This window comes from Trachurus japonicus, unplaced genomic scaffold, assembly GCF_045865225.1.
Source record: "Trachurus japonicus isolate A0001 unplaced genomic scaffold, Traja_1.0 AP030623.1".
NCBI classification, from domain to species: Eukaryota; Metazoa; Chordata; class Actinopteri; order Carangiformes; family Carangidae; genus Trachurus; species Trachurus japonicus.
The window spans coordinates 11856-36716 of NW_028220756.1; the positions used below are offsets into that span (position 1 = coordinate 11856).

Genomic DNA, 24861 nt, shown 5'->3' on the forward strand with positions numbered 1-24861 from the left:
AATTATATAATGAAAAGTCATAATCATTCATCATTTGCTCAGTGACATATTTGCCAAATATTGATCTTCTTAGTGTCTTTACATACACAATGTATTTTCTATACTTGGTGTTTTTCTTCTTCTATACATTTGTTGTACTTTGAGTGACAGACAGCACTTTGATGAGCTCCAGCTGTTTTAATCTGCTCCTGATATAAAGTTGACTGTAAATGTAGAGACTAAGTTGAATGTTTGTGTGTAACCACTGTGTGTGTGTGTGTGTGTGTGTGTGTGTGTGTGTGTGTGTGTGTGTGTGTGTGTGTGTGTGTGTGTGTGTGTGTGTGCGTGTGTGTGCGTGTGCGTGTGTGTAGAAACAGCTGAGAGTCGATGGTTGACGAGTGTGAGCAGGGCTGTTTCCTGAACAAAGTGAAACTGACCTGAGTTCAGTAGAGTGAGCTCAGTCCACACAGCATCAGCCCTTCAGTCCTGTAGTGTTGGCTCCACCTGGTGGTCACTACACAAACCAGCAGATACACACTGGATGAGTGTTGGCGATGAAGCTGGACTGAACATGAGCTCTGATGGTGGAGTGTGTTTCTCTGCTCAGTCACAATAAAGTCCAAGTGTTTGAGGAACAAAGACTAACAGACATTTATTGAATCAAGTTGAGCAGAAGCTTCAACAGAGTGAAGAAGCAGCTGATGATCCAGTCAAGACTCTGATCAAACTCATTTCATCAAGCTCAGCTTTTATTCAGGATTCACAGAAAACTGCATCAATCAGGACACGACTTCATGTTCAGTAACACAACAGAGTCAGTTCACTTCAATATGGCTGCTTCACTGATATAGCATCATAATAAAGCAACAATCAATAAAACAACAACAACCACAGAGGAGACTAACATCAGGGAGGGAGGGGCTGCTGTACTCGGCATCATTTTATCAAGCCGACAAGTTTAAACACAGAAACAAGTAGATTACACTGGTTCAGTTGATAAACATCTCATCACACATTATTATTACACACAAGTATTGCTTGTGTTACATTCTAACTTTTTTCTTTTTTTAATTTTCAGCTTTCAGTATTTTTTTCTTATTTTGACTGTTTATGAGGACAACACTGTGGTTCAGCTTGTCTTAAAGTTAATGATCAGATAGAGAATCTGTCATATCCCACTGAGGCATCTTTCATCCATTCGACGTTTGTTCTTCCTCAGTTTCTGGATCTTCTCTGTGTCTCCTTTGTCCTTCATCTTCTCAATCAGGAAGTCCAAGTGGACATGAATGGACGCTGAATCCACCTTCAGGGCCATCTCATCCAGTCTGATCAGATGGCGGTAGGCCTCTTCAAGACACCGATCTTTGTCGGCCGTCAGATCTTTCATTTCCTCCTCTAGATTCTCCAGGAGACTCAACTTCGTCACTCTTTCAGTTTGGTTCCTTTCATACTTGTCTTTCATGTTTTGTTGGGTCATCTTAACTTTTCTTGTCTTGTTCACATAGATCATTTGTTCTTTCACATGATCTGATACAGGACATTTGTTTTTACAAACAGTGCAGCGTCCTTTTTGTATCTTGTCACAGTCTCTGGGATACCAGGCCATTGTACATGGATGGTGACAGTTCTCTTTACAGATGTTACAGGTCACAGCTCCACTCCAACCAAGGAACCACCGCATACCCCCAAAGATCTCCTCTTTGACTCTGTAGACCTCATCAACTTCTACAATGAAGTTTGCATTCATCTTCATCTTACCTTCATGTTTCTTCAGACCTTCTTGAATCTGTCTGATCTCAGTCTGTTTCAGTTCAATATTCTCAACTCTCTCCTGCAGGACCTGGATGCATTCTCTCAGTCTGATGTGTTCGTTCAACACATCCACAGTTTTCTCCAGTTTCTGAGGCTCAGTTTTTTCCAAGACGTCCTTAAATCCACTCAGTCCCTCCATGGATACTTGCCAGGCAAACTTTAAAGTCATCTTTGTTTTCTTTGTTCTCTGTGTGGTCTGAGTGTTGTTGAACAGGAAGTAAACTGGTTCATTCTTCTCATCTCTGGCACATTTAATACCTGCAGCATTGAGAGCTTCAAACGCGTTTTCAGGTGGTAGTCCATCTGAGTGTGTGATCAGAGCCACGATGTTCTTCTCCATGTCGTTTCCAAACAGAGACATCACTGAATTGGAGATGTACATCAGTCGCTCACTCAGACGATTATCTGACGCCTTCATCACCAGACCCACTGCGCTGAGTTCTTCAACTCCTTCTTCTGAGCGGAACAAGTCAAATAATCTCTGACTGACCTTGAGGTCACGCCCTAAGCCTCTGGTGTCTCCAAATCCAGGAGTATCAATGATGGTCAGAGAGAAGGGCAGAGTTTGACCTTCAAAACCAAAGATCTCGTACACCACCACATCTGATGTGTGACTCACACTCTGACTTCTCTTCTCGTCCTCTACCACCTCAAACCAGATGTCGTCTTGAAACTTCACTCCCATGGCGTAGTTGACCAGAGTGTTGATCAGAGTAGACTTTCCTGCTCCTGTTTCACCAACCAATAAGATGGTTTTGTTCACTTTGTTTGGCTTTTTCTCACCAATAGTCTTTCTGGTCAGAGTTCCAAACTGTTTTGTCTTTGGTCTCAGCTGGTGCAGAGCAGGAGATCCTGAATGGTTCGAGGAATATTGGGAGATGATGTCCTTGTATTTCTCTGAGACGTTACTAATTCTGTGGAAAAAGAATAGTTCAGTCCACATTTCAAATATATGTTGAACTCATTAAAGCAGATAACAGCGGCACGGCCGTTTCGGCTAATGCTGTGTTCAAGGCAGGCTTTTGAAACCGTAAGTTACAGCTTCAAGTCACAACTACGACTTGGTAGCGTTCCAGGTAACCCGTAGCTCGTGTTTTTACCGTCCTGTTGTCTGTGAAAGTTCCCTATAACGGCCACTCGTAACTTCCGACCCGTGAACTCGTACCAGATCGAACTGGTATGACTTCACAGGAAGGAAAAACACAAAGTACGAGTTTCCTTGAACGCACCATGAGTTAGCAGCCCCCGCCCTTGTCAGGCATCAATTGGTCCTCGTGCTACGTCACCACATTCACGCGCATCCCTTGGCTGCACACACAGCCCTTCATGCCGTTCTCTCCCCTCATTGGATAACACTTGTATCCCACAAGGAAAATTTTCTCCTCGGGTTACAGCAGAGCAGAGTGACGGAGAGACTCGTGTTTAGGCTGAAATACTTCATGTAAGTGATTGCTGACGGAAAATAGGACTATTTAGGACTTATATTAACAAAAACATTCCACTGATATCTGCTTTAAGTTGTCTTAAATTCTGTAGCTAGGCTATCTCTTTCTGTACATTTGTCTGTTTCTCCGTAGATCAGGACGACTCCTGCCCTTTTGACACATTTACAAATTCCTAATTAAGAATAAATTAGTTCTGTCCCTGATGTGAAGTCTCCTCAGTTTCTTGAGTAGTTTGTTGTGTCACCGTTACTTTCAGTCACTGTGTGTTGTTGCTGCCTGGTGTTACTCACGTTGCCATGGTGATTCCTGGTGCAGAGCTCCACACGGTGAAGGTGAAACAGGTGTGATGGTTTCTGGGCTTTGGTCTCTGCATCAGATGAAAAACAATCAGTGAAAGCTGAACAACAGACTGGTTCATCAGTGAGGAAAGAACAGGACAGAAGAAAATGGAGCGGACCAACTCCCAGTTCCATGTGAAGCTGTTTTCAGACCTGGAGCTGCTCTGATCTGGTCTCAGTCAGTTCATCAGTAAACTGTGTTTCCTCTCAGCTCATGACTCTCAGAGAAAAGACCAGACAGTAAAACAGCTGAAGGAAGCTGAGCAGGTTCTCAGTCTGAGTGTGTTGGATAATACACACTTCATTTCAATCAATAAAGAAATGTGTTGTTTGTTCAGGTTTGTGTCACAAACAGTCGGTGTCAGATTGTCTTTTGGTTTTTACAATGAAACAGTTCAAGTTTGTTTTGGTGGATTTTCTCTTCAGAAACAGCTGAAGAACAAAAAACAAGTGGTTTTCTGACTTTAACTATGAGCTGTTTTTATTTTTCATGGTCAAAATGTGGATTTTCTACTTTAAACTATTGTAATTGATTGCAAAATTAGGAACGCCCTGCAGTGCACATGAGTCACTAAACATATGAATACACTGATTCTGATGTGGGGGGAAAACTAGGCATTTCTGACATAGGCTACTGTATATCAACAGATAAATGAACAATTAACACATGGACACAGGATTAAAGCTGGAAAATACATTTTTCACTTCATGGGATATTTAAAGAATTGACCAGATATTTAAATCCATCTAATAAAGTGAAACACACAATAATTCCAATCATAAAACATGAAAACATCTCAAATTTCCACATGTCTCATGTCTTTCATTTATCAACATTAATGAATTGTTAAGTTCTACCATGAAGCTCTAATTGTTAATCAATGGAAAAAATATAGTTGAAGATTATGTGAAGTGAATCTCCTGATGTAGTTAAGTTTCCCATCATTCCTCTGTGTGTGTGTGTGATCTTACCTGTGTTGTTGGCTTCAGGAAGCTCTGTGATGCTGAGGAGGAGAAGGAGCAGGAGGAGTGGAGGGGAGTCGGTCTTCACAGCTTTTATACCTGCAGGAGGCGTCCACTCTGTGCTCACATGATTTCACACACAAACTGCAATTTCAAGAAACCTCTCAAGGATGATGCAGTCACCAAACCAGCTGAGCTGCATTAGAATTACCATGATGTGTGGCACTTGATCATTTTATACAAAGGACCTAACACAACTACATCAACAGCACAGAACCAAAATGAAAAACCCATTTCTAATCCCTAACTGTACTTTTACAGACTAACTGTAGTTTTATAGGATAAATGTATTTCTATACTGTCATTTTACCAAACCAACATGGAGGCTATTTAAACAAAGTAACAAGAAGATTACACTGATTCACTTTTAACCCTTTGATGCATGAATTATGAAAACCTCAATCGGGATTTTTTCCCTATGTGTTTTTGTTGGTCTTGGGGCATGAAAAAACTATACATGAACTTTATTTCATTTCATTTTTTTTTAATCCAGATTTATCAAAGTTGAGTGGAGAACATGCATTAAAATACACTGTATTAATAATAACACAGTAATAACATAGCAATACAGTAATAACTGTGGAAGAAAATATTCATCTGGTGTAGTGAAGAGAGCAAACCCTACACCTATGACTGTCTCTGACACCACACCCCACTAGTTTGGCCTATTGATCTGTTCCTCTCAAAACGATGGCACTCACTGGTATTATGGTGCTACTTTCACCAACAAAGCACCTCATCTCTGTCTTCATCTTGGTAATTAAGTCATATGTCTCTTGTTAATCCACTCATATGTGTGACAATAGGACTTCCCTGTCTCTTGATGATCAACGTCTCTTGTTAAGTCAATCAATACCTTTGTTCCTCAATCATCATCACTACCACTAGCATCATCCTCACTTGACTCAGATGTTATTTGCTCCACTGTCCTGTAGGCCTTCATATCCCGCTCTGATCTTGACCACTATAAAATACAATGAAACGTAAAATAAAACAAATATAAATAGCTTATTACATTCTAATAAGATAAATACATGTATTTACACCCAAAAAGTTATTTCAGATCAAATATTTTCAAGAACCACAGTCACAATAATTAGTATAGTTGAAATATAGCTAGTGCATGATGTCCAGTTTAGTGGACAGTTGATTAATTGGAATTTTAAGGCTCTCCTAGAGTAGAAGGCAAGGCAAGGCAATTTCATTTGCATAGTCCGTTTTTACAAGCAGTTTGTCTCAAAGGGCTTTACATGGCATCACAACAACATCCTCTGCCCTTAGACCCTCACATCCACTGAGGAAAAACTCCATGGAAAACCCCTTTAACAGGGAAAAATTGGAGAAACCTCAGGGTGAGCAACAGAGGAGGGATCCCTCACCCAGGACGGACAGACGGGACAGAGATGTTGTTACAGACAAGAAAACAGTTTACAGTTTGTCACAGAATGTGGGTAACATGGAAATGTTAACAAGAGTTGATGAGGTGATGAGGGCAGCCTCTGGTGGTGGTGGTGGTGGTGGGGGGTGGGGGGGGGACTGGATGGCAGACTGGTTCATGGTTTCATGGAAAGGGAGGGCAGGCCGGTCTAACAGCAGGGCAAAGGGGGGAGGGGGGCGATGCAGGCGGCGGCTGGTGCAGAGAGATGGAGCTCCGGTGGATCTGTGGAAACACAGAGAGAGTGAGAGACACCAAGGCCAAACTACAAAGTACAACAGAAAATGACAGTTCAAAAATGTACTGAGAGGAGAGGAGGGGGGGGGGGCGGAGAGGAGAGGAGAGGAGAGGAGAGGAGGAGAGGAGAGGAGGAGGGGGGAAAGGGGGGGGGGGGGGGGGAAGAAGGCTCTGTGTAACCAGATGTGTCCCCAGCAGTCTAAGCCTATAACAGCGTAGCTATAAAATGGTTCAGAGCTACCTGAACCAGCCCTAACTAAAAGCCCTGTCATAAAGGAAGGTCTTAAGTCTAGACTTAAATGTAGTTAGAGTGTCTGCCTCTTTGACCCATGGAGAGAGCTGGTTCCACAGTAAAGGAGCCCGGTAACTGAAGGCTCTACCTCCCAGTCTGTTTTTAGAGATACTGGGAGTCACTAACAGACCTGCGTTCTGGGAGCGGAGTGCTCTGGTAGGACAGTAAGGAATGATTAGTTCTTTCAGATAGGTTGGAGCTTTATCATTAAGAGCCTTATAAGTCAGCAGAAGGATTTTGAAGTCTATTCTAAATCCTACAGGAAGCTAGTGGAGAGAAGCTAAAGTGGGAGAGATGTGCTCTCTCTTCCTAACTCCTGTCAAAACCCTCGCTGCGGCATTCTGGACCAGCTGGAGACTCTTTAGAGAGTTTTTCGGACATCCTGACAGGAGAGAGTTGCAGTAGTCTAGCCTAGAAGTGATAAATGCATGCACTAGTTTCTCAGCATCACTCTGGGAGAGGATATTCCTAATCTTAGTGATACTGCGCAGATGGAAGAAGGCGGTCCTAGTGTTTTATGTTTCGTGTTTTATGTGGGAGCTGAAGGAAAGGTCCTGGTCAAAAATAACTCCAAGGTTCCTTGCAGTTGTACTTGAGGTCTCATTCATTTCATTTATTTATTTAAAAAGGACAGTGTGCAGTGACATTAGTTATTGAAACAATAAAAAGATGGCTGCACCAGATTTAGCGGAGCCGCTAATTTCCATCTGTAGTCCTGTAGCGACAAACATCAAACATAACAATTACGAATTGACAGACAAACGGTTACGACAAACATGGCAATTGGTAAGCCTACATAGTACATAACAACATTGCAGTTTTAAAGGCCTACCTGAAGTGCGCTAAGAGGTGGTTAAAGGAATAAAGTATTAGAGTGCAATAAAAATTAATCAAATACATGAGTTTTACATAAAGTGCTGAGTGTTCAAGTGCATAGGATATCAACAAAGTGCTTATGATCAGTGCAATTAAGTTGCGGAGGAGAAGAGAGTCTGGGTGATGCCATCTAGAGTAGCGATCTGATTAGAGAACGAGTCCCTGAGGTGTTTAGGTCCAAACATGATGACCTCAGTTTTATCTGAATTCAGTAGCAAGAAGTTAGAGGACAACCAGGATCTAATGTCTTTCAGACAGTCTTGCAGATTGATGAGGCGGCTTCTGTCATCTGGCTCCATGGACAAGTAGAGTTGCGTATCATCCGCACAACAGTGAAAATAGAATAGTAGAAGGAATAGTAAGGTCATAATATCTCAGCTCACATGTTCACTGGTTGGTTATAGAAGATGCTGAGGTTTATTACAGGACTGGACATAGGTCACAGAAGGTCACAGGACACTGGGAATAAAGCTTTTATTAATAGTGTCTGTTCAGTCCTGTTGAGCTCAAGTGATCACCTGGAAAACATGGAAACAGAAAAATACCGCCACATGAACATCGTTCATCTGATTTGTTTTACTCTGACTTTTCATTATTTCTCTAAAGCTAAACTGATTTTTCAAACACCCTTACATATCAGTCACAATGTTAGAGGTATCAGGGAAACTATTCATGTTTGCAATGCTAGTTATATAATGAAAAGTCATAATCATTCATCATTTGCTCAGTGACATATTTGCCAAATATTGATCTTCTTAGTGTCTTTACATACACAATGTATTTTCTATACTTGGTGTTTTTCTTCTTCTATACATTTGTTGTACTTTGAGTGACAGACAGCACTTTGATGAGCTCCAGCTGTTTTAATCTGCTCCTGATATAAAGTTGACTGTAAATGTAGAGACTAAGTTGAATGTTTGTGTGTAACCACTGTGTGTGTGTGTGTGTGTGCGTGTGTGTTGAAGCAGCTAAGAGTCGATGGTTGACGAGTGTGAGCAGGGCTGTTTCCTGAACAAAGTGAAACTGACCTGAGTTCAGTAGAGTGAGCTCAGTCCACACAGCATCAGCCCTTCAGTCCTGTAGTGTTGGCTCCACCTGGTGGTCACTACACAAACCAGCAGATACACACTGGATGAGTGTTGGTGATGAAGCTGGACTGAACATGAGCTCTGATGGTGGAGTGTGTTTCTCTGCTCAGTCACAATAAAGTCCAAGTGTTTGAGGAACAAAGACAAACAGACATTTATTGAATCAAGTTGAGCAGAAGCTTCAACAGAGTGAAGAAGCAGCTGATGATCCAGTCAAGACTCTGATCAAACTCATTTCATCAAGCTCAGCTTTTATTCAGGATTCACAGAAAGACAAGTAGATTACACTGGTTCAGTTGATAAACATCTCATCACACATTATTATTACACACAAGTATTGCTTGTGTTACATTCTAACTTTTTTCTTTTTTTAATTTTCAGCTTTCAGTATTTTTTTCTTATTTTGACTGTTTATGAGGACAACACTGTGGTTCAGCTTGTCTTAAAGTTAATGATCAGATAGAGAATCTGTCATATCCCACTGAGGCATCTTTCATCCATTCGACGTTTGTTCTTCCTCAGTTTCTGGATCTTCTCTGTGTCTCCTTTGTCCTTCACCTTCTCAATCAGGAAGTCCAAGTGGACATGAATGGACGCTGAATCCACCTTCAGGGCCATCTCATCCAGTCTGATCAGATGGCGGTAGGCCTCTTCAAGACACCGATCTTTGTCGGCCGTCAGATCTTTCATTTCCTCCTCTAGATTCTCCAGGAGACTCAACTTCGTCACTCTTTCAGTTTGGTTCCTTTCATACTTGTCTTTCATGTTTTGTTGGGTCATCTTAACTTTTCTTGTCTTGTTCACATAGATCATTTGTTCTTTCACATGATCTGATACAGGACATTTGTTTTTACAAACAGTGCAGCGTCCTTTTTGTATCTTGTCACAGTCTCTGGGATACCAGGCCATTGTACATGGATGGTGACAGTTCTCTTTACAGATGTTACAGGTCACAGCTCCACTCCAACCAAGGAACCACCGCATACCCCCAAAGATCTCCTCTTTGACTCTGTAGACCTCATCAACTTCTACAATGAAGTTTGCATTCATCTTCATCTTACCTTCATGTTTCTTCAGACCTTCTTGAATCTGTCTGATCTCAGTCTGTTTCAGTTCAATATTCTCAACTCTCTCCTGCAGGACCTGGATGCATTCTCTCAGTCTGATGTGTTCGTTCAACACATCCACAGTTTTCTCCAGTTTCTGAGGCTGAGTTTTTTCCAAGACGTCCTTAAATCCACTCAGTCCCTCCATGGATACTTGCCAGGCAAACTTTAAAGTCATCTTTGTTTTCTTTGTTCTCTGTGTGGTCTGAGTGTTGTTGAACAGGAAGTAAACTGGTTCATTCTTCTCATCTCTGGCACATTTAATACCTGCAGTATTGAGAGCTTCAAACGCGTTTTCAGGTGGTAGTCCATCTGAGTGTGTGATCAGAGCCACGATGTTCTTCTCCATGTCGTTTCCAAACAGAGACATCACTGAATTGAAGATGTACATCAGTCGCTCACTCAGACGATTATCTGATGCCTTCATCACCAGACCCACTGCACTGAGTTCTCCAACTCCTTCTTCTGAGCGGAACAAGTCAAATAATCTCTGACTTGACCTTGAGGTCACGCCCTAAGCCTCTGGTGTCTCCAAATCCAGGAGTATCAATGATGGTCAGAGAGAAGGGCAGAGTTTGACCTTCAAAACCAAAGATCTCGTACACCACCACATCTGATGTGTGACTCACACTCTGACTTCTCTTCTCGTCCTCTACCACCTCAAACCAGATGTCGTCTTGAAACTTCACTCCCATGGCGTAGTTGACCAGAGTGTTGATCAGAGTAGACTTTCCTGCTCCTGTTTCACCAACCAATAAGATGGTTTTGTTCACTTTGTTTGGCTTTTTCTCACCAATAGTCTTTCTGGTCAGAGTTCCAAACTGTTTTGTCTTTGGTCTCAGCTGGTGCAGAGCAGGAGATCCTGAATGGTTCGAGGAATATTGGGAGATGATGTCCTTGTATTTCTCTGAGACGTTACTAATTCTGTGGAAAAAGAATAGTTCAGTCCACATTTCAAATATATGTTGAACTCATTAAGTTGTCTTAAATTCTGTAGCTAGGCTATCTCTTTCTGTACATTTGTCTGTTTCTCCGTAGATCAGGACGACTCCTGCCCTTTTGACACATTTACAAATTCCTAATTGAGAATAAATTAGTTCTGTCCCTGATGTGAAGTCTCCTCAGTTTCTTAAGTAGTTTGTTGTGTCACTGTTACTTTCAGTCACTGTGTGTTGTTGCTGCCTGGTGTTACTCACGTTGCCATGGTGATTCCTGGTGCAGAGCTCCACACGGTGAAGGTGAAACAGGTGTGATGGTTTCTGGGCTTTGGTCTCTGCATCAGATGAAAAACAATCAGTGAAAGCTGAACAACAGACTGGTTCATCAGTGAGGAAAGAACAGGACAGAAGAAAATGGAGCGGACCAACTCCCAGTTCCATGTGAAGCTGTTTTCAGACCTGGAGCTGCTCTGATCTGGTCTCAGTCAGTTCATCAGTAAACTGTGTTTCCTCTCAGCTCATGACTCTCAGAGAAAAGACCAGACAGTCAAACAGGTGAAGGAAGCTGAGCAGGTTCTCAGTCTGAGTGTGTTGGATAATACACACTTCATTTCAATCAGTAAAGAAATGTGTTGTTTGTTCAGGTTTGTGTCACAAACAGTCGGTGTCAGATTGTCTTTTGGTTTTTACAATGAAACCGTTCAAGTTTGTTTTGGTGGATTTTCTCTTCAGAAACAGCTGAGGAACAAAAAACAAGTGGTTTTCTGACTTTAACTATGAGCTGTTTTTATTTTTCATGGTCAAAATGTGGATTTTCTACTTTAAACTATTGTAATTGATTGCAAAATTAGGAACGCCCTCGAGTGCACATGAGTCACTAAACATATGAATACACTGATTCTGATGTGGGGGGAAAACTAGGCATTTCTGACATAGGCTATATCAACAGATAAATGAACAATTAACACATGGACACAGGATTAAAGCTGGAAAATACATTTTTCACTTCATGGGATATTTAAAGAATTGACCAGATATTTAAATCCATCTAATAAAGTGAAACACACAATTATTCCAATCATAAAACATGAAAACATCTCAAATTTCCACATGTCTCATGTCTTTCATTTATCAATATTAATGAATTGTTAAGTTCTACCATGAAGCTCTAATTGTTAATCAATGGAAAAAATATAGTTGAAGATTATGTGAAGTGAATCTCCTGATGTAGTTAAGTTTCCCATCATTCCTCTGTGTGTGTGTGTGATCTTACCTGTGTTGTTGGCTTCAGGAAGCTCTGTGATGCTGAGGAGGAGAAGGAGCAGGAGGAGTGGAGGGGAGTCGGTCTTCACAGCTTTTATACCTGCAGGAGGCGTCCACTCTGTGCTCACATGATTTCACACACAAACTGCAATTTCAAGAAACCTCTCAAGGATGATGCAGTCACCAAACCAGCTGAGCTGCATTAGAATTACCATGATGTGTGGCACTTGATCATTTTATACAAAGGACCTAACACAACTACATTAACAGCACAGAACCAAAATGAAAAACCCATTTCTAATCCCTAACTGTACTTTTACAGACTAACTGTAGTTTTATAGGATAAATGTATTTCTATACTGTCATTTTACCAAACCAACATGGAGGCTATTTAAACAAAGTAACAAGAAGATTACACTGATTCACTTTTAACCCTTTGATGCATGAATTATGAAAACCTCAATCGGGATTTTTTCCCTATGTGTTTTTGTTGCTCTTGGGGCATGAAAAAACTATATATGATCTTTATTTCATTTCAATTTTTTAAAATCCAGATTTCTCAAAGTTGAGTGGAGAACATGCATTCAAATACACTGTATTAATAATAACACAGTAATAACATAGCAATACAGTAATAACTGTGGAAGAAAATATTCATCTGGTGTAGTGAAGAGAGCAAACCCTACACCTATGACTGTCTCTGACACCACACCCCACTAGTTTGGCCTATTGATCTGTTCCTCTCAAAACGATGGCACTCACTGGTATTATGGTGCTACTTTCACCAACAAAGCACCTCATCTCTGTCTTCATCTTGGTAATTAAGTCATATGTCTCTTGTTAATCCACTCATATGTGTGACAATAGGACTTCCCTGTCTCTTGATGATCAACGTCTCTTGTTAAGTCAATCAATACCTTTGTTCCTCAATCATCATCAGCGCCGTCGTATAGGGGGGAAAGGTGATGACAATTATAAGGGCCCACAGCCCGCTGGGGCCCACACACAGCCCCCAGTATCCTCTATGACAAAATTATTATGCATACACTGAACTAATATATATTCATACGAATTAATCCGAATTAAAACAAAGCCACAAGTCATACAATATTTTAATTCTAATCATTTCAATAACCCCCCTGACCCCTTCTTTAAAATGGTTTGGTCCACACAGCGGTTCGTTCTTCCTCCTCGGAAAAAAGTGAGCGTGAGCGAACTCCAGCAGGGTTAGGATCAGGGTTGCCAGGTCCGCGGTTTTCCCGCCGAATGTGGCTAATGGCTATGCTCTGTATCCCCCAATTGGGGGCTTTTATTTGTCTCTGTCAGTACTACAGCAAATTAATTATATAACTGTAAATACATAGTATACTTACATCATTGAGTTTGAGCTAAAGTATCCAATACTCTATATTAACTTATGACAGACATGGCAACCCTGGTTAGGATGGCCCCCAAAAAGCATAAGTCTGGACACCAGAAAAGAGTTGAGGAGGAGGCCAGGAGTAGGAGCAGCAGAGCAGGGGCCCAGGATATCAAAAACTTTTTACTAAGAATGGTGAGAGTAAAACTACCGAGGGTGGCTGAATCAATTAGCATACTTCAATGTTGGGGCTGCCCAGCAGCCAGCAGCCAGTCAGCCCAGCACAGGTGCTGGCAATGAGGACGACGAGCAGCCCAGCTGCTCCACATCATCATCTACTCTGCCTGAGTATAAGAGGAGGCGCCCGTTGCTTGAACGTTGACTATTGTGGTCAGTTTAGCCGGCTGTGTCCTAGCAGCATTCTCAGCGCTCGTGAATCTTCGAAAAGACTGTGTAGTGTTTCTTTGCTAACCCTGTTCTCTTTTTTGTTTGTTCCAGGCTCCCTCCGCAAAACCAGTGTCTCCTCGCTTCCTCCACGCCTTCCAAGCCCCTCACCTTCACCCCCACCAAACCACCACGTGGACCCTCCACCCTCTCACCTCTCCCTGGATACCCCCTCTCTCCCTCCTCGGCCCAGCTCCACTCCCACGTAACGCCCTTTAATAAATTTGTTAAACTTGAAGCACGATTCTGTGTCTTTGTCTCTGGGGTACCTGGCACATTTGGCTACTGTTACTTTAGAGCCTAACAGAACGTTCAAGCCAATATGAGCCAAGCCGGGTCCCCAGGGGCAGGGAACCAGACTCCTGCAGAATTAGGAGGTTTGATTGCCAAGTAGGCCTATGACCTTGCCGAGCTGCAGCAGGAGTTGAAGACGGCCTTTCCCACTGTGCAAAGTCGAATTACAGTGCTGGAAAATGCCTCCCGTTCCACAGTAGGATCTGTGGCGTCCCTTTCCACCCAAGTGAGCGCCATCTCCGGAGCTTTGGCCGACATTCAGAAATCCCTGGATACCCTTACAGCCCAAACCCCTGTCAGCGGACTTCCAGATCCCGTCGCCAACACCAGCCCCTGCCCTCCCAGTGCAGCAGCGGGTTCTGCGGCCTCCCCAGTCCAAGCGCGCCCCCAATCTGAGCCCAACTTAGTCAGCCCTAGGCCTTTCGACGGAGATTTCAACCACTGTCGGGGTTTCCTCGCTCAATGTGAGTTACTTTTCACTCATCAGCCGTCCAGATATTCTTCCGATGGGTCTAGGATTGCCTTGGTCATGTCTCTTCTTGTTGATGAGGCCCTCAGCTGGGCTATAGCTGCAGTTGAAGGCAACCTTTCTCTTGCTACCGACTACGCACAGTTTAAGAGGGAGTTTCAGGCAGTGTTCAATCACCCTGTAGACGGGAAGGACGCCGCCAGTCGTTTGCTGGTAATCCGTCAGGGGTCTCGCTCTGTGGCTTAGTATACCCTGGAGTTCCGGATCCTGGCAGCGGAGAGCCGATGGGACACCAATGCTCTTCTCAGTGTTTATCGCAAGGGGCTGAGTGATGCCATTAAGGATCTCATTGTCCGTGACTGCAACAGGCTGTGTCTCTACTGTGGTGAGTCAAGTCATTTCATTCGCTCTTGCCCCACTCGCCCAAAACAGCTTGAGGACATGTGACATTTGGTCTGTCATCGTTATCATCACCCTCGCTGGGTCTCGAACTCACAACCTCTGACACCAAGAACCAGCTCCTAACTCGCTGAGTTAATTGGCTGGTAGCGAGACCTGCTGTGTAGCTTCATTTATTCACTCAGGTGAGTCAGTGCCTGGGCAGCTGTTGTGATGAAATGGTCAAAAGTCAGAAATTCAGTCATCTAAACAAAAATCTGATAATACATAAATTGCATCTTGACAGCATGGAAATGTTGGTGATTTGTTTTTAATGATAAGTGTTTTGCTTCATAAGAGAAAATATGATGTTTATAAATTCTACTCTCACATACTCTCTGCAGTTGTTTCCATGAGAGCAGAATTCAAAATGTTCTCAAAAATTCGGTTTTTGAGATAAAATTCAGATATTTGCCAAACTTCATCAACCATGACTCCAGAATATTGTCATTTTTTTTTCAGGAAGATTGAAAATGTATTTATCAAGAATTTGATGGTATATGTTTACAGTAGTGTTTACAGTCAAACGTTTTCATGCACTGTAGGCTCAATTTTTGCTTAATCAAAAATCCGAGAAACAAGTTTTGTGGAGGACGGTCTGGAGATGCTCTGTAGCAGGTTTGGTGTCAATTGAGCAAAAATTGTGGGAGGAGATACATTTTAAAAGTTTTACAGTTATTGAAAAAAACAGAGTGATGGACTTCATAATTTGTAATAAGTTTAAGTGGACAAAAGTTTCAGCAGTATTGAGGCTACATTGTGGTGAAGTTTCAACACTGTAACATCTACCGTTGGTTTGGTAGGAATTTTTAAAGTTTTTAAATTTAAACGCTTATTGTGCCCCCCCTAGGAGGGGGGGGCACATGTCCTTGGAGTTGAGTAAATCTGGCATGACGTTGGATGTTTCTGTAAAGTTTGGTGAGTTTTCGCCCATGGGAAGTATGACTTCCTTGGAAAAAGAAAGAAAGAAAGAAAGAAAGAAAGAAAGAAGAAGAATTCCTCGGAATACAATAGTGTCCCGGCAGCTTAGCTGCCCGGACCCTAAAGAAAGAAAGAAGAAAGAAGAAAGAAGAAGAAGAAGAAGAAGAAGAAGAATTCCTAGGAATACAATAGTGTCCTGGCAGCTGCGCTGCCCGGACCCTAATGATGGCATTGCTTTTGTATTGGATTGCATTAGATTGTTGCTAAAAAAAAATGCTTGTTGTATATAGAAATATCTGTGAAGGTTCTTGTTCGTCCAGGTCATAGTTATCTCTCAGAGTTGAATCCGGTCATCTCCACTTCAGTCGATCAGTCAGTTCATGCTCTTCTGACTAGATTAAGCTAGTCTGACTATGGGGGGGTCGTGGCGCACACAATGAATGCAGTGTTTCCCTTACATTAATTTATTAGTGGCGGCCCGCCACAAATAAATTGCGTCCGCCGCAAATAGATTTTTCGGCTTTTGGCTCGACCAACGCAATATCGTTTCGTTCCTTTTTCTCCGCATAGCACTCTTTGTCCGTTATTGGCATTCACACACACAGAGAGAAGCGCGCATGCATGACAGCAGTACATGGTCAACTCTGAGAGATATATTAGAAGTATCATGCTATTTTCATTAAGGGAAACCTGAAAGGCAAAAGTTAACATTCTACAAAATCTGTGATTTCATAGATTGGTTGTGTCCTTTCTTTCTCCCCTATGTAAAGGATACTGATGGTGCTGCTGTCCAGAGGGAGCTTGAGCAAGTTACCCATGGCATCTACAGCATCAGAGTTGAGGGAGGTGATGCCACCACCACACCTCCAGCTGATGTTGGCATAGTGATCGAGGATGTTGAAGTTCTACATGACCTGGGAGACGTCGCCTCTGCATATGAACTCTTAATGGGTGTAGCACTGAACCTCAGTTATCCTAAGGAACTGTACTTCAGAGGCTCTTCCTTCAACTGGATGCTGGCAGACTCTCAACCAAGGTACAAATGCTCAAGAACAAACTGTATGAATGAACCAAACATTGATCTGGATGCCGAATGTGAATAAAATGGTTATCTGTTAGGAAATAGCAGAGTTGTTTATGCTGCATTAAGGTGGTTTATAATTGTTAATGTTGGGTAACAATGTGCAGCTCACAACTTGTCCACCAGAGCGTTGTGGAGTTGTTGGATTGTGTATTTGATGAGTTTGATGAGGGAAACCAAGAAATCCCATAATGAGCCTCCGTAGCGTAGCTCTGAGCAGCTCACGGCTCTGCTCCACCGTTCTAAAAATAGCTTGCACCGACAATTAAAGGTAATGAACCTACTGCTATGACGATAGCGATTATGGCAATGGGCCAATTTGCCAAAATGTTGAACTATTCCTTTAATTTAAGTACATTTCAGGGTATTCCCTCCACAATATTAAAATAAAAGTTGACAGCAGCAGGTGTCATGGTTAAATTATCATGCTGTTACAAAAAAAATGGAGAACTGCAAGCCTGTTGTATTGTGGGACTGCAGTTGGATGGTAGTTTAAAACTGTTAGTGTTGAACCATGCTGCACCATAATGTCTTGTGGGGTATTATTTTGTACCAAGTGGCAACAAAATGTTGAATGTATATTGGTGAATAAAGGAAATAACAAAAATATGTTGGGTTTACTAAATTAATTTGTGTGGAACCTGTTGACAAACTAGAATTAGGTCAGACTAATAAGTATAAGTTAAATTGGATGAAAACCTATTTTAATAAATTGAACTTAAATGTATTATGTTGAAAGGACAAATGTAAAATATGTAGCCTGTAAATATATTATTTATGTCCATATAACATAACAAAATTAGATTGGGTGAGCTTAAATTGAATTCTGAAAGATATTGGTAACCAGTGCAGCGAGGCGAGTATGGGAGTGAGAGGGGATGGGGAAAAAATTTAGATTAGGATTGATGTATTTATATTAGGGCTGGGACTCGATTAAAAATATTAATTGAATTAATTAGAGGCTTTGTAATTAATTAATCACAATTAATCGCATTTTGATCGCATATAAATATTTGACCTGAGAACAGTGAGAAGCATTTTTTTTTCACATGGATTTTAGTATACCATTGAATGACTGAATATATAAGCTTAAGCAACAAAACATGTTTTTTTTCAAGGTGGTACTTACCCAAGACCAACAGACTAGGGATGCAAATTATCGATTAATTCATTAATCGATATTTGATACGTACAGATTAAATGGTCTTTCCTGCCAATACACTATGATGATTACTGTAGTAGGCTACTTAAATCACAGTAGCATTTACTGATTTGTTGAACTCAGCAGCCAGATGTAAACATTAATAAAACTCAGTAACCAATCACGCAGCTCCATGTTGTCTCTGTGTGATGTTCAGGGACAGTTCAGGCTGTTTCCCACAGGATTTCAGGGGGGGGCAATATAGCGCTGCAGCTGAGCAATTAGCGCGATTTTAGCATGCGCCCCTGTCTGTGATCTATGTGCAGGCAGAGATCAGTGATGGTGTTTTAAATAACCATGCTAGCGTTTCACCAGCTCTCATCTCTGCCAGTCAGCCTCTCAAACTGCCGCCTCTCTCGCGTGCGGGCGCACCGCACGTAGACAAATTTTTTTTTTTCTGTGAGAGACTGTGGCGGGCCCAAACGATGGGAAACACTGGGTCAGAACAGTCTGAAGACAGACAGCTCTGAAATGCACCATGAAACACTGACAGGTCTGTAGCTACGTCTTGACCACATGTCAGCTGTTCAGCTGCAGCAGAGGAAACTCCGCTGCTCTCAGCTTCCCCGTGACTAGTGCTTTTTTTTTTATTATTAAATTAACTAAAATAGGGCAGGATACTGTAAACCAGCGCGGGTCCGGTGTGTTTATCAAAGCTTGGTCACCGTGAGGCACCGGGTCGGTTTGAGCTGCGGTCAGGCTGCATTAAAACTCCTCAGGCAGTGATCAGTGTCAGAGGCTTTAACTCGTTACTCACTGGTTTCTGTGTTAGCGATGATACAGGCTGAGGCCAGTATACAACAGGTAACAGTGGTGTTGTCTCTTTTCACCTCCTCTCTCCCTTGCAGTGATCAGTGCATGGATGTATTATAGGATCAGTGTTTATATTAACGGGATCAGTGTTGGCGGCTTGTTAAATGATTGTGCTCCAGTGTAATCAGTACGCCTGAAACTCATCCAGTCAGAAACGTTCCGTGGTGCAAAGTAAGTGCGATTAAAATGCGTTATTTTTTTTTAACGCGTCATTTTTTGTGTGTAATTAATTAATCGTAATTAACGCGTTAAAGTCCCGGCCCTAATTTATATGTATTTATTACTGTTGTTTTAGCCCTGACTGCACTTTATATTTTATATTTTTATATTCTATATCTATCTGTGCCTTTTTAATGTATGATCGGTGCTGTGCTGCTTGCTGGAACCTCAATTTCCCTGAGGGTAACCTCCCAAGGGATTAATAAAGTATTATCTATCTATCTATCTATCTATCTATCTATCTATCTATCTATCTATCTATCTATCTATCTATCTATCTATCTATCTATCTATCTATCAACATAAAATGGCAAATAAATGGAATCTTGAATCTTGAATCTAATGTATTTTTGATTTGCAGTTTGGCTGTGTCTGTGCTGTATGGTTCGTTGTTTGTTTTTGTGAAATCAATAAAATATCTGATACCGAGGCTGTTGTGGTGGGCTAAGAGAGATGATAGCTGTGTCCCAATTCAGGGGCTGCATCCTTCGGAGGGTGCATTTGAAGGCCAATTACGTCACAGCGCTGCGCGAAGGCCGTCCCAATTCGTCTAAATTCGAAGGGTCCTCCAAATGCAGCCTCCAAATGCGTCCTCCTTTCCCCTGCATTCGGAGGATGCATCGCTACTATCCTTCGCGGCCTCCCGTATCCCAAGATGCTTTGCTGCACCGTTGTTGTTATTAGCAACCTAGCCGCTAGCTATCGAACGGAGCAGCTCTGTGCTGTAGCCACGGTAACCCGGCTCTGCGGCCGGCTCAGAGGCGTGGTCGCCCGCTGAGCTGAGCTCTGCTCTGGCTGCACAGGTGAGGAGCTGAGGCAAAGCATCTGAGTGTGACAACTTTTAATAAGAAAGCTATGAAAACACATTACTTGTGCTCTTTATTCTCTATTCACTTAATAGCCTTAACAGCCTGAAGCTTAGCCCCCTGGCTGCTGTTCAATGGTTTGTTTATTAGTATATGAATGATAACTGCCCTTGTATTGATTCTACTTCTTTAAAAAAAAAAAAAAAAAAGGAGGAGGAGGAGGAGCGGAGGAGCAGTAGAGCCGTTGCAAGCGGCACTTTCAAATGTTTAACGTCCGGCCGTTGTTTACGTTACGCCGTTGTTTATGTTCGGATCAGGTAATGCTCTGAAGGCTAGACCGTCCCATTTACCGACCGTTGATGCAGCCGACGGAGGAGCCTCCGAAGCCGTTGCCTCCGGAGACCGCGTAGGCTGGGTCCTCCGAAGGCTGCAGCCCCTGAATTGGGACACAGCTGATGATTTGTGTTTTGTTTTTCATTACGGCTGCGTAAATAAATCAATAAGTAAATAAATAAATAAAGCGGATCATCACAACGGCACAGTGCGTATCTCAACACGGCAGCGACATACAGTCATCCACCCTCAGTCCTGCTTTTGGGACATCCACAGCTGCTTTTCAGTGCCAGTTCGTCCCTGCTGTGTTAATTCAGGTGGAGTTTCGCTGCCAACAGCCTTTGATCTGACATCAGATGTGACGGGACAACCTATATAGATATACATTCACGTGTTGATTCCAATAGTTGCATTAAATAGTGGTTATTGTGGTTATTTATTGCATTGAAATGTGCCTGGAACTGTGGAAATCTGCATGTGAGGTCTTGGTGACGTGTGTGCACTGCGCACCTTACTTTACTTTATTTGTTTATTTGACTGGGACAGTGCACATCAATGTACATATAAAAACATGTAAATGTGCCGGATTGTAGCATCGATGCTAATTTCCATCCGGAGTCCCAGAACATAAAAACAATACGGTAACCTGGCAGCCACACTTCCACTGCACCGGCTGCGCTTCGCCTCGCGCCGAGAGTAGACCTGGTTTGAGGTGGCGAGCTTTCAGCGCACCCTCGGCGGGGCATTTTCGCACGAAACTTCCTCTACGCCAAGCTGAATCTGTGACACCTCCCCCTGCTGCGCTGCCACACCCATCTCGGCGCAGCTCAATCTACCAATCTGCCGAACTGACCTTGAGCCAGGCTGCGCTGGTCGGAACTTGCACTGCACCGGCTGCGCAACCCTGCGCTGTGCCACAAAACTAGGGCCCTTTTAGTCTTTTCTAAATTTGCATTGACTGTGAAAATCGCATTGTGTGTCCCCAGCTTAAGAGAAAGCAGACGTCTTTCATGATGACTGACCGAGCAGGGAAACATAAAAGACAGGAGACAGACTGAGTCCTTGTTGTCTGACTGTACCTGAGAGTCTTCAGTCTCCAGTCTGGATCATCCAGTCCAGCAGATAGCAGCTTCACTCCTGAGTCTCCTGGATGATTGTAGCTCAGGTCCAGCTCTCTCGGATGGGAGGGGTTGGAGCTCAGAGCTGAGGCCAGAGAAGCACAGCCTTCCTCTGTGACCAGACATCCTGACAGACTAGAGATAGAAAACATGATGAACTCGGAGTTTTAGAAAATCACTTAAACAGGAAAGTCCTGCAAATGTTGAGCATCTTCACCAACAAGTTACATAAGGATGTTCAAGATCAGCTGTCCAACAAACATCTGTATCCTCACCTGAGAGTCTCCAGTCTACAGTGTAGACTCTCCAGTCCACCAGACAGCAGCTTCACTCCTGAGTTCTGCAGGTTGTTGTTACTCAGGTCCAGGTGTCTCAGACTAGAAGACTGGGAGCTGAGGACTGAGGACAGAGCTTCACAGCTTCGCTTTGAGAGGTTACAGCTATTCAGTCTGAAGAGGAATCAGGAAAACATAAGTAAACAACTAATATTTTTGTTGTGACTAAAGAAGAAGATACAGTAAATGTAGATGGATGTATGTGAACATACAGAGCTTTATTTGAAGCTTTGACCACTGGCAGCAGCCTCAGAAGAGTCTTCTCTGAAGCAGAGTATTTCTTCAGGTCAAACTCGTCCAGATCTTCTTCTGATGACAGTAAGATGAAGACCAGAGCCGACCATTGACCAGGAGACAGTTCATCTGTGGAGAGACGTCCTGATCTCAGGGACTGTTGGATCTCCTCCACTAGAGAACGATCATTCAGTTCTTTCAGACAGTGGAACAGGTTGATGCTTTTCTCTGCAGACAGATTCTTACTGATCTTCTTCTTGATGTACTGGACTGTTTTCTGATTGGTCTGTGATTCACTTCCTGTCTGAGTCATCAGACCTCGTAGGAGATTCTGATGGGTCTCCAGTGAAAGACCCAGGAGGAAGCGGAGGAACAAGTCCAGGTGTCCATTTGGACTCTGTAAGGCCTCCTCCACAGCGCTCTGGTAGAAATGTGATGATTTGTGACTGGACTGTTTAAAGAGTTTAAAAGTTAATTTCTTTCGTGACATCAGATTGAGTCCAGAGTTGATGAAGGTCAGATGGACATGAAGAGCAGCCAGAAACTCCTGAACACTCAGATGGACGAAGCAGAACACCCAACACAGTCTCACTCCCAAGGCGTAATAAACGGACGTTTGGTCAGGGCCCTTTCGCGTTGTTTCCAGACGCTCAAGGTACCCCTCAGCGTGGGACCTGAACGCACAGGGATTTCAATTGATTTTAATGCAATCCCCTCCGCGGCGATATGTGACGCTCAGAGCAAGTGCTCCAGCCATCCATTCACTCCTATTCCGATCCGGCCGCGGTGCTGAAAGACGCCGTGAGCTCCCCTCCCATTGGATAACTGAACCTCGTACCATTTGCAGCTGAATTCGTATATTTATACAGCAATTTGGCCGCAAAAATAACATTTCAACATATTTTTATGACATTTCTAACGAGAAATGTGTGTTTTACTTTCAAAATCTATGTTGAACGAATTCAAATTATATTTTGTTTGGCAAATTGAATCTGTTAAAATGTGTACAATATGTTAATTCAGCTTTCTGGCCATAAAAACAACATTTCGGAATATATCTGGCATTGTTTGAGGACATTTCTAGCGAGAAATGTATGTTTTACTCTCTAAATATATGTTGAATGAAAGCAGATTGTGTTTTATTTGTCCTGTAACAATATCACAGCTTGTGCTTGTGACTGTCGAGCCGCTTTGGGCGTCATGTTGCCATAACAACGGCCCGCAGAGACTCCGTTCCGCAGTCAGAATCAAGCTGCACGCTTTTCAAACCTGCTCAGCAATGTAAACTGCAACGTGACCTCATTTTAACCGACAGTATATTTATACGAAGGATTCAAACGATTTACAGGCCGGACCTATTTCTCCAGCCGACAGGCGGACAGCTTCCGCGTTGTTGCCGAGGATGTGACGTCATTGCAACGGCGCCACCATAGACTGCGACACTGCCATCTACGGCGTCTGGACGGAACTACAACACCTTAACAGTGTGTTTTGTTAGTCAGTTGTGATCATGAGGAGTGGAAATTAAGCCATGTTGATTTAATTCAACAACATGTGAATAAACAGTGAGGAATCAGAACAGTTAGACAGCTCTTTTTCAACAAAGTCCAAATAATTCAAGTAACTCAAGTCATATAGGCCTTTTTTTTTTAATTCCAGAAAACAACATTTCTCCCCCCTTCTCCCTCCTCCTGCCCAGGAACCTTAGTTTATAATATAGTGTAGAATGAACCCATCCACTGTAGTAATGTTTATGCACAACTGCACCACTTTAGCCAGCTCCTTTATTTCTGGTTTTACATTTAATTGGACAAACTGATTAAGGCTCCATTTTCAGGAGACACAGCTATTCTTTAATAACTTCCACATTCGTTGGGTTACGTTCAGAGGTTTATCAGGGCAGGGCCTAGGGTCATCCAGTGTTAGCAATTACAGACCCATCTGACCTTCACAGGGGTCACAGGTCAACTTTTCATGTGAAATTTGACGATATTTGCTATTATTTCAGGCATAAAACACCAATACTTGGAGCCGAGAAGCTGAAATGTTAGCTTCTAGTCCAGACCTTTGAGCAGATTGAGCGTGCCAAATATCAGGGCTGTGTTCCACTCAGAAGTGTCCAAAATGGCCAAAAAGCAGTGTTCATTTCTAATCCTTCATTGTGTACAAGACTAAATTCAACAGATAGTCTTTAATAACTTCCACATGCTTTGAGCTGGAAGTCTGAAAGTTTCAGGGTTTTGTCAGGGGCCTAGGGCCACCCATTATCTGCAATTTCAGACCAATCCCACATTCAGAAGGGGTCAAAGGTCAAGGTTTAGTGTGAAATTTGACGATTTTTGCTATCAATTCAGGCATAAAACACCAATACTTTGAGCTGGGAAGTTGAAATCTTTAGATTCTAGTCCAGACCTTGGAGCAGATTGACGGTGCCAAATATCAGAGCTGTGCTCCACTCAGAAGTGTCCAAAATGGCCATGGTAAGTGTCAAAGGTCGCAGGGGTCAAACATCAAAGTTAATCCTAACAAAACACACACGCTTTAAGTAATCATCATGAAATTTAGATGAGTTGTATATCAGAGAGTCCTCTATCAAAATATTGCGTTCCCGTTGCGCTGGGGGCCCCTGGAGGCCCCTGGGGGCCACTTGGCTTTCCCATGCTCCCACAGATTTGGGTGTCGGGTCAGTGGATAAGGGCCTCACAGTGGGTCTCATTCATGAAACGTGAGTAAAGCTGTGCGTAGATTTGCACATAAAAGCTCACGTTACTAAAACTCTACTCCGGATTCATGAACGGTGCGGGAAACTCAGATTTGATCGTAAACACGTGTGTAACTTCATGAATGCCAACCCATCGTAAACTAACAACACGCCCCCGGTGATCAGCAATTAGCATAGATCTCCATACATGAATAGCCATATAAGGAGATCCTGACCACCATATTAGGAGGTAGGTGCATCC

At 42.7% G+C, this 24861-nt stretch overlaps 2 protein-coding genes and 1 pseudogene across 2 annotated transcripts; all 3 read right to left on the reverse strand.

The window, feature by feature from the left end:
- Positions 1-1147: 1147 nt before the first annotated feature.
- Positions 1148-3807, reverse strand: LOC146960189 (uncharacterized). The gene is made up of 2 exons (XM_085772549.1): positions 3527-3807; positions 1148-2705 (listed from the first exon to the last, which is right to left on the reverse strand). Exons 1-2 carry the CDS (start codon positions 3652-3654, stop codon positions 1148-1150), a joined length of 1686 nt encoding a protein of 561 aa, XP_085628675.1. The 5' UTR covers positions 3655-3807.
- Positions 3808-8996: 5189 nt separating this feature from the next.
- On the reverse strand, positions 8997-11130 carry LOC146960190 (uncharacterized; annotated as a pseudogene).
- Positions 11131-14399: 3269 nt separating this feature from the next.
- LOC146960191 (ribonuclease inhibitor-like) lies at positions 14400-22388 on the reverse strand. Its single transcript, XM_085772550.1, has 5 exons — positions 21877-22388; positions 21605-21778; positions 21291-21464; positions 16534-16628; positions 14400-14533 (listed from the first exon to the last, which is right to left on the reverse strand). Exons 1-5 carry the CDS (start codon positions 22386-22388, stop codon positions 14400-14402), a joined length of 1089 nt encoding a protein of 362 aa, XP_085628676.1.
- Positions 22389-24861: the final 2473 nt, after the last annotated feature.